The 12,358-nt window shown below is 38.1% G+C and overlaps 1 protein-coding gene across 8 annotated transcripts in view; it reads left to right on the forward strand.

Annotated features, from left to right (window-relative positions):
- The first annotated feature begins 4,430 nt into the window (after positions 1-4,430).
- LIG1 (DNA ligase 1) overlaps positions 4,431-12,358 on the forward strand; it is a 28,736-nt gene continuing 20,808 nt past the window's right edge. For all 8 annotated transcript variants that reach the window (XR_015972078.2, XR_015972079.2, XR_015972080.2 and 5 more), the window contains exons 1-7: positions 4,431-5,127; positions 5,216-5,332; positions 6,263-6,364; positions 6,441-6,557; positions 9,487-9,717; positions 9,810-9,904; positions 11,739-11,826. Coding sequence is in view for 2 of the 8 variants with exons in the window: in XM_008798827.5 (XP_008797049.4) it covers positions 4,471-5,127; positions 5,216-5,332; positions 6,263-6,364; positions 6,441-6,557; positions 9,487-9,717; positions 9,810-9,904; positions 11,739-11,826 (1,407 nt within the window). In the remaining 6 variants the exon portion in view is untranslated. The remainder of the gene's footprint in view (positions 5,128-5,215; positions 5,333-6,262; positions 6,365-6,440; positions 6,558-9,486; positions 9,718-9,809; positions 9,905-11,738; positions 11,827-12,358) is intronic.

The following is a 12,358-nucleotide window of genomic DNA, read 5'->3' on the forward strand; positions in this document are numbered from 1 at the left end:
ATGCTGGTCAGTACCCATATACAGAGCTTCTATATAGTTTATGTACACAAAGGTATATTTGCTTTACCCCAAAAGAAAGAAGCCCTGATACAAAATACCAGTGTCTCTGGCAGCTTTCAGTGGTGAGGATCTGGAAAAAAAAATGTAAATAACGGGTATGAGCTACACAGCTCAGTAAGTAATCATATATAATATTACCGGATCGAACATAATGATAACTATGTTTATGCAGGGTTTGAGAAGCTGACATGCATATTATCTCACAATTTATCATGGCAAAATATGTATGCTGGAAAAACAAAGCAGTATTTTCAATCAAACAGATTTTTCATAAAATATGCATATGAAATCGTGCCCCGGCATGCCATGGTCCATTCTCTCGGATGCTACTGCGAAGTCCATTCGGCCACTGGCGGGGCTAGCTTAGTCATTATCGGCCACTAGCAAGACTAGCTTAGTCATTCTCGGCCACTAGTAAGGCCAGCTCAGTTGCATTCGTTCAGTAGCATCTTTGAGCCCATTATAGTGCCTCTTGGCTAGATAGTATTTCATTATACTAACTTGCATGCATGATTAAAATATCAGCAAAATCATGGTGCATACATGGCCATAGTTTATGAGATCAGGCAAGTTATTTATCCATCATAACATATCATGCATGAATAACACTTTAAAAACTTAACAAACATAGTACTCATATGATCCATAATAAGATTAAAATAGATTACTTACAGTGATTCCCTTTCCAAATTTCTCAAGTTCAGGTGATAAATCCTTAATCACCTAAAACAACATCATAGAGATTACATCATTCCCCATTTATTTATTATAAAATTTCTTAGTTCATCATACTATGAACTTATTTGCTTGGATCCCATCCAAGGATTTAGCCCAAGTCCAATTTGAAGCCTTTGGGGTTCGATTTAAAACTCGATTGGGTCCACATGGGTTGATTGGGTTTTTAATTAAAGGATTGAGCCTCGTTTATAATTGGGTCTAGCCAATTGGGTCCTCTGATTTGGTCAATGTGTCTCATTTGGGCCTGAGTCAAGGTCAGCTCGGGGTCAATTTGGCCTCAAATTAGTTGAATTGGGTCTAAATTGGGCCTGATTCATATTCAATTGGGTCTGCTGAAACTAACTCAACTTAATTGGATTCGGACCTAAATTAATTTGGGCATAATTCGGTTCAGATTTGACCCAATTTGCAGTTTGGGCTCGTCCAGACTTAACCCAATCTGATTGGGCTCGGGTTCAGGTTCAATTGGCTAAACCAATTTCTTATTATTGGGCTCTTAAGCGGTGATAACCGCTTTAGCTGGGGTGAGGTGTCACCCCCAGCTTTTTCCTGAGAAGGACCCAACACCTGGGCCTTCCTTTGATCCCCACCTGGCCCTAGTCAAATCCATGCATAAAGCATGAGGTGGCAGCCATCAGACAGGCTGCCAACCATGGGCCCAGTTAGCCTATTAGATGTCATGGCCCAATGTTCAAATATGGGCCCAAAAAGAAGTAATTGGGCCCAGGTATTATATAAACTACTTTAGCTATAAAGCAAGAAGCAAAAAATCCTAAGTTATGATTGAATGAAAAACATAATCTATTCAAAACAAGACTTAGATGCATGCAAGAAACAGGCAGTTTTCCACTTTCCAGATTGGGTTAGTGTTACATCCATCTAAAGGGCCTATAAGAGTATTCTCATGACCCCTCACACGAGGAGGTTTTAAAAAGAAATCAGTTCCCTAATCCATCCTTAAGATTTCATGCATGCGAGGTGAAATAAAAGAAATAAAAAGAAGAGAGGAAGAAAAGGGAAGGAAAAGGAGCGAGGGATGCAAGCACCTGGTTCTCCTATGACATTTCTTCTTTATTCCTTGATGAGTGGCTAGTGGAGCATTAGGGTATGTAGCTAATGGAAGGAGAGAAGAAGCGAAGGAGAGTTATGAGGAAGAACGCTAGAGTTTTAGAGAGACTCAAGAGAGGTAGTGTTTTTTTAGAATTTTCTAAATTCTAGCTTAATTCTAAGGGTTTCTTTGTAAGAATTTTCAATGGATATCTTTTTATTGGCTCTTGGGTTAGAGGGTTGAGATGCTAGGAGAGTGTATTTTCTTAGAGTTTATCTCTTTGAGGGGTTATGATTGTGTAGAGAGGAGAGGAATTAGTCTAATGGCTATGATGTTATGCAAGGAGATCTAAGGGTTACAATAGATTTGAGGTTATAAGGTTCCATTGGCTAAGAGGTGCCAAAAGAGCATTAAATAGGTGAAAGGTGAGGATTTAAAAGGGGCATCTTTCTTTGGTTGTGTTTTTTTGGAAAGCTAGAAATAACAAAAAAAGAGAAATGTTTAAATTAGGGGAGAAGTTTAATCTAAGGGCAAGGAGAGGAGCTAGATGGAAAATTTTGATTGAATCTTTCCTTGGATAGGTTATATGGAGTGTTAATGATAGTATTAGTGTGAATATTATTGGATCTAGGAGAAAGTTCTATGATTATTTAGTTTTTTAAGAAAGATACGAGAGCCAAACATTGGCAACCAAAAGTAATCCAATGTATATTAAGAATTTGGCATCCAATTGGGTAAGGTTATTTATGAGATAAAATCTTAGGTTTACCAATTTGTAGAGTTAAGATTACATGTGAATATGTGATATATGGTAATAGAAAAAGAAGGAAGAAATCAAGTTAATTAGGAAAGATGTTAAGATGGAGGCTTTCTAATGCCACTTAGCCAGAGGTCCCAATAGAAGGGAAGGAGGTTTGTGTCAAGATAAAGAGGTTTTATCATAACGCACCTCCATAAGTCAGAGATTTTTTTTTTGGAGGATGTACTTATGATAAAAGGGCATGGGTCATGTGATGAGAATATTAAGGGATCCAATGATATTTGTGCTTGCCCAATTCTTTATATTATGTCCCACTTAATTTGAGCACAAGTGTAGAATATAGAAACTAATTAGCCTCATGTGCTATATTTGACTCTCAAATTAGATAAATTTGATCATGGAATATAAGATATGCCTAGAAAATGGTTGGATTGGTTAGAAAAGGTTCTGATCTAGTATGATTAAATAGGATCGGCTGTGAATAGACTTGATTGCACGCTTTTGAATGTAAGCAAAAGGTTTGATTCAATGAGATCTAGATATGGTATGGTTAATTTGGCCAACTAAGGTTAGAATTTGGGTGGCTAAGGTTCATTTCAATGATCTAGGGCTATTATTGGATATTTGGGTTAGGTTAAGGTGGGTGAGATTAGATCATTTGAGGGTAGATCAGCTAGAAAATGTTGGATTGGACATGGGCTTGATTGAGTTGGACTGAGTGAGATTAGGCTAGAATTGGTCAATGGAAGGAAGGGTTGAGGTGGGTTAATGTTGGGTCATATATGGTGTTATAGGATTAAGGTTGGATGGTCTAGGGTTGACTACTATTATGCAAAAAGTTACTATATCTGTAGCTAGGGTGTTTATTAAGGAATATATAGGACTTATTATGAGAGAGAAAAAAATTTTGGAGTTTGATTGGAGGAATAACTATAGGAGATAAGTGTAGGAGTGCAGGAATCAAAAGCATTATATGCATTGGATTTTGCGAATGTTGTCACATGAATGAAATTATCATCTCCTTCGCCATACATTACTTTTGTCTATTTAGAGAGCGGATAGAGGTAGAAAAGTAACTAAAAGATATAACTTCCTCATTTTTCATTGTATATTGTTAAGTTGAAATGTAGAATATGTACTAGTTATCTACTTATTTTAGGGATATCCTCTCAAATGGTAAAAATGGCCATGAATTATAATTATTTGAATAAAATTGACTAATCTTATGTCACACAATAATTTTGTTTGACCTCTCAGGCCAAATATAATTATCAGGTGGGACAAATTCTATCTTACCAAAATACTTGCCTTTTTTTTAGCTTTATAGAAAAGTAAAAGACATATTTGTTCTCTTTCTCTCTATGCATAGTCTATTCCATCGTAAAAACTTATCCGGATATATCAAAACTTATTCAAATAAAGTAATTATTTATGTCCGTTAGTCTAGATACAATTTTAGTCTATTCCACCAAAATGTTGAATAGAAAGATACTTTTTGACTATCTATTTATCAATGGTATAAGCCTATTCCATTTTCATTCTCACTTTTCAGTGTTTGGCTGGATATATAATATTTTGAGAATATCTTCCACTTATTCTCAAACCAAATACACTTTAATGGTACCAAAATCTTATATATATTTTGGTGCAACGAGAGCTATAAGATTAACCATTAGCATTTTTGTTTTACCAAATATTCCAATGAGGACATACAAAGAGAGCCGTAATTAATCGAATTTTTCTGGCTAAAGGATGTGATTTAGCTCATAAATTTTTATAATTTAATATAAAATTGGTTGAAATAATACTTAAATCTTTGCTTTCCCAGCCGTTCACTCGCTGTCTCTCCCCCAACTCTCACTTCATGCTGTTGAGAGCTCCGAGTCTATCATTCCTCAATTTGTTCCCTCCCCCACCGCCTCCCTTCCTTAGCCGCCTCCTTTTCTCCAAATCCAAAACCCTCAACCCCTCCGCCCTCCTCCGCCTCTCCTCCATGTCCGCCCGCCGGACCGTTGCCGAGGCCCTCATGGGCAGCGCCCGCGCCGCCGCCGCCGCCGCCCGAAAGAAGGCCAAGCATGACAAACCCCCATCCCCATCCCCATCCCCGCCCCCGGAACCCTCCCCTCCTCGCCCGAAGCCCGCCAAAACCCTACGCACCCAACCGGACGAGAAGAAGAAGAACGCCGCCCTCGAGCTCCGGAAGAAGTGCACCGATTTCAACCCCGGAGCCGCCGCTTACTGGAAGGACGGCGAGCCAGTCCCGTTCTCGTTCCTCGTGCACGCCTGGGAGCTGATCGGAAATGAGTCGGGCCGGATTGCCATGACGGAGATCCTCTGCAATGCCTTTCGGACGGTGATCGCCACCACACCCGGGGATCTTCTTGCCACCGTTTACCTCACGGCGAACAAGATTGCTCCGCCCCACGTGGGTCTTGAGCTTGGAATTGGAGAAGCATCCCTCATCAAGGCGCTTGCCGAGGCTTATGGTCGGAAGGAGGAGCATGTGAAGAAGCAAAACAGCGTTAGTAGCTGGAATTTGGGTCGCTTGTCTACCTTTTTCCGTTATTTTTATTTACTGTTGCTACCTACATTGTGGTGTATGGTGGCAGGAATTGGGTGACTTGGGTCTTGTTGCAAAAGCAAGCCGTTCAACTCAAAAGTTGATGTTCCAGCCTAAACCTTTGACAATTAACAAGGTTTTCAATACATTCCTGGCTATTGCAAAGGTTTGTTCTTTTCTTCTCTTGATTAGAGTGACTAAGATTTGCTTAAGATTTCTATGTTTCACGTGCTTGTGGAAAATCTATGCCAAAAAAAAGAGACGACGAAGTGATACAAAAAGAATTCTGATCACATTGCTTGGGCTTTGAGGTCTCACCTTCTTGCCTTTTCTTGTTCAGCAACTTCTTGAATCAGATAACTTGAACAAATACCCTTTCACGATCCCTAACTCTAAAAGCGTGCCCTTGATTGGTTTCGAGCGTCCCATCATGGTGATGGCACTTGACCTTTTAAGGTGCAAAGTAAGAGCGATCTTAAAGTGTTTTGTCACTTATGATCAAGGTTCATGCCTTGCCTTTTCATTTTTTGATAAGAAAATATAGAACGAGAACTATTTCTTTCAAACACGAAATATTGCTAACTATTGAACTTGCTTAGTAGTCAAATTGGTAAATGTCTCTGTACATTTTGTATGGCATGCTAGATTTCCTTTGTCATGATTTTGAAGATCAAGTTGTCAGACACTTGAGGACACTTGGTTCTTATGCTAATTGTCTAGGTAACACTAAATTCTCTATAACCTTGAAACAATATATTGATCAGTGCCTTCTTTCTGCCTTGTGCAATTAAAATAAGGTTGAGGCTTAATTTTTCATATGTTCGTGGATGCTCCGTATCTCTTGTAAGCTAATAAAGCAATTTTGAACCTGCCATCTATTGAATGATATTGGTCCATATATTCGTAGTAAAGGTGAAAAATTGGCGACTGACTGTCTATATATATGATTTCCACATAAACAATAGAACAAAAATGAACAGCTGCTGCACTGTCATTAATAAACTTGAATACATGATTATGCTGGAGAGATTTGTTGCTTACTATTTGATATTTGTGTTATCTAGTTTAGTTTTTGTTTCTCTTTTTGTTTCAATAGGAATCTGGGGCAAATAGTCAGGACAAGAAAAAGAATCATATAAAGGGACTTCTGGTTGCAGCAACTGAATGTGAACCTCTGTATATAACTCGTCTTCTACAGGTAATAAATGTCAACTTTCTTGCCCAACTTTTTTCTATTTTAAAAATACTCTTTAAGTCTTAACCACATCCTGCAGTCAAAAATGCGTATTGGTTTGGCGGAGAAAACTGTCCTTGTTGCTCTTGGGCATGCAGCTGCATATTCTGAAACATGTCCAAGGCCGCCTCTGCAAACTCAATCTCCCCTTGAGAAGGTTGGTGTGAATATGCATAACTTATGAAAGTTTTGCATCTGAAGAATGATATTGTGTGGCTAAATTCTTCTAATATGCTAGCTTTATTTTTATGCTGATGTTAGTGCATTAGCAACTACATAAATCTTGTAGGATGTTTGTAGAAATGATCTTGTTAGTTTTGTTTTGTTGATGGCCAATCATTAGATTTTAGTTGATATCATATGTATGTTGGATTCTATGATCTCCCTTCTAAATTTGCACTGTATGTTGGGAGAAATGATCATTTTGTAAACTTTCTATTGCTAGTGTTGCCTTGTTCAATCTATTGATTGTAAACAATTTAATTGAAGCTGTTGCTATTTTGTCATCTTCCATCTGTAGAAAGTTACTACTATATGTGGTCTGAAATGTTAATTGCTTTCCAAATCTATCAGAGAATTCACCTCTGTCTGAAGCAAGTACTTTAAGATTCAGTTGGGTTTTTAGCTCGAACCGGAGTATGCTTAGCCTGAAAATAGTGGTTCTGTGGTAAAGAGACCTAAATAGAGGAAATACATATTCGTGGTTTTGGAAGAACTTGTATGCATTCTTTTGCATATAAACCTAAATGTAAGTAACAAGCCTTATACCGCTATTTGGATGAGGCTGTAGCAGTCTATTTAAACTTAGCAAGCTTTATTGAACAGGGATCCTCCTGTCCTGTTTCCCAGACCCAATAGTACAAAGCTGAGTCCTCATTACTGCATCCTCTTCATATCTTATTTGTAATCTATAGAGGAATTTGGTCTTTTCCCGACTAGCTAGAATCTTGATCATTTGCAGTCAATGCTTGCAATTACTTATTCAGAGGAAACATGCATTTGCATATCTGTAATAGCTTGGAAGAGCTATGAAGTTGTCAAGGATTATTGAACTTTGAAATAAGCTGATGTTAGAAGCAAGATTTATAATTCAATACATGTTGTATACATAGTGATATCACTGTTCTAAAGATATCAAAAATCCTTAATCATTTGCAACTTAATATGTGTTCTGCAAATTGCTAAAGAGACTAAACTTTCAAGGGCTATTGCCTTTTGGAAAGGTTAAGGCTGTGGCTGCAAACAATCCGAGCTTCTCATGTGCAGCTCGGGATCGGTTCGACAACAACTCATTTGTGCTTGGCCCAGCTTGGAAAGGAGCAGAGCTTAAACATATTTTAAAGCCCGGCTCACAAGCAAGTGGAGTCTGAGCCTTTGGGGATTTGCAGAATCAAATGAAATCTCACATCAGCTTGATAAGAAGCTCACCTTAGAGCTCATATGAGGTGAGCTTGACTGCTTCTATACTAGGCTCAGCTTGAGCTTGAGCTCTGCCCAAAGAGCCTTGTTATGTGGCGAGCCAAGACTGATTGGCCTATGGATTCTTAATCTAAGAACTACACATGATCAAAAGAGTAATTCATTGATTCTCAGCTCTATGCAGTTTGTTATGTTGAGCTTTATATCATGTACGATTCAGCAGTATATTATTTTGGGTCCCAGTTTACTTTGAGCAGAATGTTGTGCATAGTGTTCCTATAGCTGATTCTTTTCTTGCTTCACTAGTTTCCAAGCAAACGTTTACATTCTATTGTTTCTAATCTTCATTTAGTTCAATTAGCTATGTTATAAGATTTCGAGGTGCTAATTTTCATTTTATTCAATTAGCTATGTTATAAGATTACAAGGGACTGTCTGTTTTTGCACCTCAGAAATTATTAAAACTTTTATGATGATATGGAAGAGATAATAGAGATGTATTACTGTATCCTAGCTTTGCTATTTGTCACAACCCAGGACCTCACCTAAAATGGCTAGCCGGAAGGTATTTTTTTGAATTCTTTAGTTCTGTATAAGTACCCAAGATCTCTCCGGTGAATAACGGATGCGGGACTAAACACACACCTGCATGAATCCTCACGTACTCCCCCCATTTAAGCTCCGACTTTCTCATTAGGCTAAGGGTTCAAATCTATTCAAATTTAATCACAAGCACCACGATCAGCTCGTGTCCGCCTCAATGAGCCCATACTGCAGTGTCCCCTAGTCCACATGGGTCATGGGCTGAGTCCGCTCTGATACCATCTGTCACAACCCAGGACCTCACCCAAAATGGTTACCCGGAAGGTTTTTTTTGGGGGTTCCTTAGTCCTGTATAAGTACCGAAGATCTCCTCGGATCCTTAGTCCTGTATAAGTACCGAAGATCTCTTCGGCGTATAATCGATATGGGACTAAACACATGCTCGCATGATCCTCACATTGTTCATTCTTCGCATCTGTTTCCAAGTAAATGTGTTTATGAAACAGCTACTTGAATTCTATTGTTAAGAGAGCCATGACAAATTGTAACTATGGTAACTAAGGTGGCTGTTTTGACTTGAAGCTTACGAGTTGATCTGTAATACTTTTGTGCTGGGCAAACTCTGGACTTGCTTCTGTACCTGAATCCATCTTCAGATTTTTTCGAACCCGTTCAACCAATTATTGTTTATGGTTACCACATTCTATCAGGAGTTTAAGACCGGCTTTAGTTCATATGAAGTTAAATACCTGTGTGTTTGCCACTTTTGAATCCATGCATAATTCTAATATCCTGATGTCAAATTAAACGAGAAAACATGAAAAAGTGCATAGTTTTTCTCTAATGTACTGCCACTAAATTAACTTTTTAAAAAAGACAACCAAATAAGGGGTTTCTCATCATGTATCAATTTCTTTTAATTATTCCATACCCATATGTAGTCCTCAATCTCCTGATTTCTTTTAAGAACTTTGATCCAACATCCCTCACCCCCCCCCCCCCCCCCCCCCACCCAACAAAAGAAAAAACCAGGCATGGTATGAATGCATTTCGTATTGATCTATTTTTTTTTTCTCTCTTTTTTTTTTCCTGACTCATCTTGTTTATCTCATTATGCGTCCAAGGCTGCAAAAATTATCAAACAAGTATATTCTGTACTTCCGAGCTATGACAAAATTGTCCCTGCTCTTCTTCAAGTTGGGGTATGGAAACTTCCAGAGGCATGCAATTTTACTTTAGGTGTGCCTATTGGACCTATGTTAGCAAAACCAACGAAGGCCGTATCGGAGATCATTGACAAATTCCAGGGAATGGAGTTCACCTGTGAGTACAAATATGATGGTGAACGTGCCCAGGTATTCCTGAGCCTTGACTACCTACTTTTATCACTATCATCTCCATTTATGTTTTACATATTTTTAGTCTTAATCTTTAATGTGAAATGTAGATACACTACATGGATGATGGATCAGTCGAGATATACAGTCGTAATGCGGAACGAAATACTGGGAAGTACCCGGATGTTGTCAGTTCTATCTCAAGGTATACTTGCCTTATAACTTTCTTCCATTATTAGTTGCACATATTTTTAAATGTGTGCTCATTCTGGAAGAAGCAAAATATGTTCACATATCTGTCAATTTCTGTTGAACTCATATTGTTAATTGAAGATAATTGGTATTTTCTTATGTCAATTATCATACAATTACACGCTCTCAGTTCATAATTTCAGTTTATTGGCAATACTTTGGTAGTTCTGTTACATGTCTACGAATGACTTTACTATTTAATGGATATTGGGATTGTATGCCCATGTATACAATGGGCTAAGAGTGTGACTGGTTGAACAAAAGCTTTTGTTATTAAATTTAATAAGAAATCTTGAACTCCAGCCAACCAACATAATGTGAGATGGTTTGTTGTTTGCATGTTTAACTATTGATGCAGGGTTTCAACAACCTGCCATTATCATGTTACTGACTTCTTTTTGTGCAAGCAAGAATTGCAGAAAGTGTACTGACTGGAATTTTCTATTGGAACTCATATATGCATGGGTACTGTTAACCTTTCAACTGGTTTGGAAAGAATCAAGGAAAGCATGGTTAGCATCATATTTATCATATTCCATATAGGATGACTTTGTAAAATATCCTTGTCTTCAGTTGAATTATATCTTCTGTTGACCTACAATTCCAAGATAGGGATAAAAAATGGCGGCCTAGTGCACGAGGCTCCCACCATTGTAGAGAGGGTTAGATGTACGTAGCCTTACCACCGCATGCTTCCGTGTTTCGTACTTATGACCTCTAAGTCACAATGGAGCAACCTTACTATTGCGCCAAGGCTCACCCTCTAATTCCATGATAGGGATGAATTACATTTCTCCAATATATTGTGTCTATATATGGTATTAGCATGGGGCAGTTTATATTGAGATGCAGCATTATTGATCTTAATAACATGCTATTGTTGATATGATTGGAGCTTTGTTTCTCATTATATGATTTGTTATCAGCTAATATGAAATGTGAAACTACATGAGTGCTTTTGAATCCATCGAACGGATATTTTCAAGTCTAGTCAATAAAAATATCTTGGCTTTCATTTTTTTAGAATATTTAGATAAATATTTGAGGTATTCAATGAGAGACCGAGGCATGTTAAGGTCAACTGCCGTTTTATCAGCTAGAATTGAATGCTTGGAAGTCTGCACTTTATATGCAGTCAAGGACCGCCGAACCATTACTGGGATCCGTACCGGTCGGCGATCTGTATGGTTCGGTATTGGTTTGGTATCGAACTGGAATGATGTGGCACTGTGGCAATGCCACAATACCCACATCAATCCGGTTCGAAACCGGGTTGACTACCAAGCTATTTGCACCGAGTCGGCATCGAATTGGCTGGTTCTAGTCGGTTCCGGTCCGAAAAGGGACCGGTTCCGGCTGGTCCTCTTGCGGTTTTGGGCCGTAGGGGCCGAAATCGAATTGAAATGTACGGGCCGGAATCGAATTGAAATGGCGAACCGACCCGGTTTCTCATCGGGTCGGCTCGGTACTGCCTGAACCGGGTGGTTCGGCCGGGTTCGGTAGACCTTGCATGCAGTATTATAAATCAAGTTGCTAATATGCACATTTTTGGTTACTGGGCTTAATTAATTTTGATAATTGTATTACTTGTTCAAGCTGCATTAAGCTGCTCATCTCTTGCTGATTGTTAATCTGTATCTTATCTTTTGTGGATTGACAGAGTTCAGGGAAAATTTATTCCTGGTATTTGCAAACCAACCAATTCGTCCAGTGTTGTTCTGTATGTTATAATTTGACCTGGTATATCAATTTTATAGTGATAAATAATTCTAACATCTGAATTACAGATTCAAAAAGGAAACTGTAAAATCATTTGTGTTGGATTGTGAAATTGTTGCTTATGACCATGAGAAGCAGAAGATCTTACCTTTCCAGGTACAATATTCAAACTGTTTTACCATTTTTTAACCTTCATACCTAGTCCTATGTAAGCTTGCACCAGAACATGTCTTAGGGGAAACAAAGTTTATGCTTTTTTTGGCTCATATTTCCTGATTATCTTAACATGAAAATTGATGAGAAATTCTACGGTGAACGGTCTTTCTTCTACTTTATTCTCTTTCAAGCATATTATACTATCAAATTAAATTCATAAGATTTTAGTTTGAAACATTATAACCATTCAAAAAGTGCAGCAATGTGCATGTTATTTATATAAGAAACAATTTTCCTAAAAAAACATAACATATTAATTGACCATTCAAAAAGTAAAGCTCAACAATTCAAGCAAGTCAATGCAAAAAGGCATGTGTGCTAAACAAGAAATTAATCATACAAAGTTGGAAACAAACAAGAGAGTCATCCAAATCTGAAAGAGATAGGGGGTTAAAATAGTTTTGCTGACCTGCCTACTGCTGCAACTCACCTTATTAAAGAACTGACTCAAGAAGACAGTTGATAAGTGTAA

This window comes from Phoenix dactylifera, chromosome 12 (assembly GCF_051530095.1).
Source record: "Phoenix dactylifera cultivar Ajwa chromosome 12, Ajwa_hap1_PhDact_Kaust_v1.1, whole genome shotgun sequence".
NCBI lineage: Eukaryota > Viridiplantae > Streptophyta > Magnoliopsida > Arecales > Arecaceae > Phoenix > Phoenix dactylifera.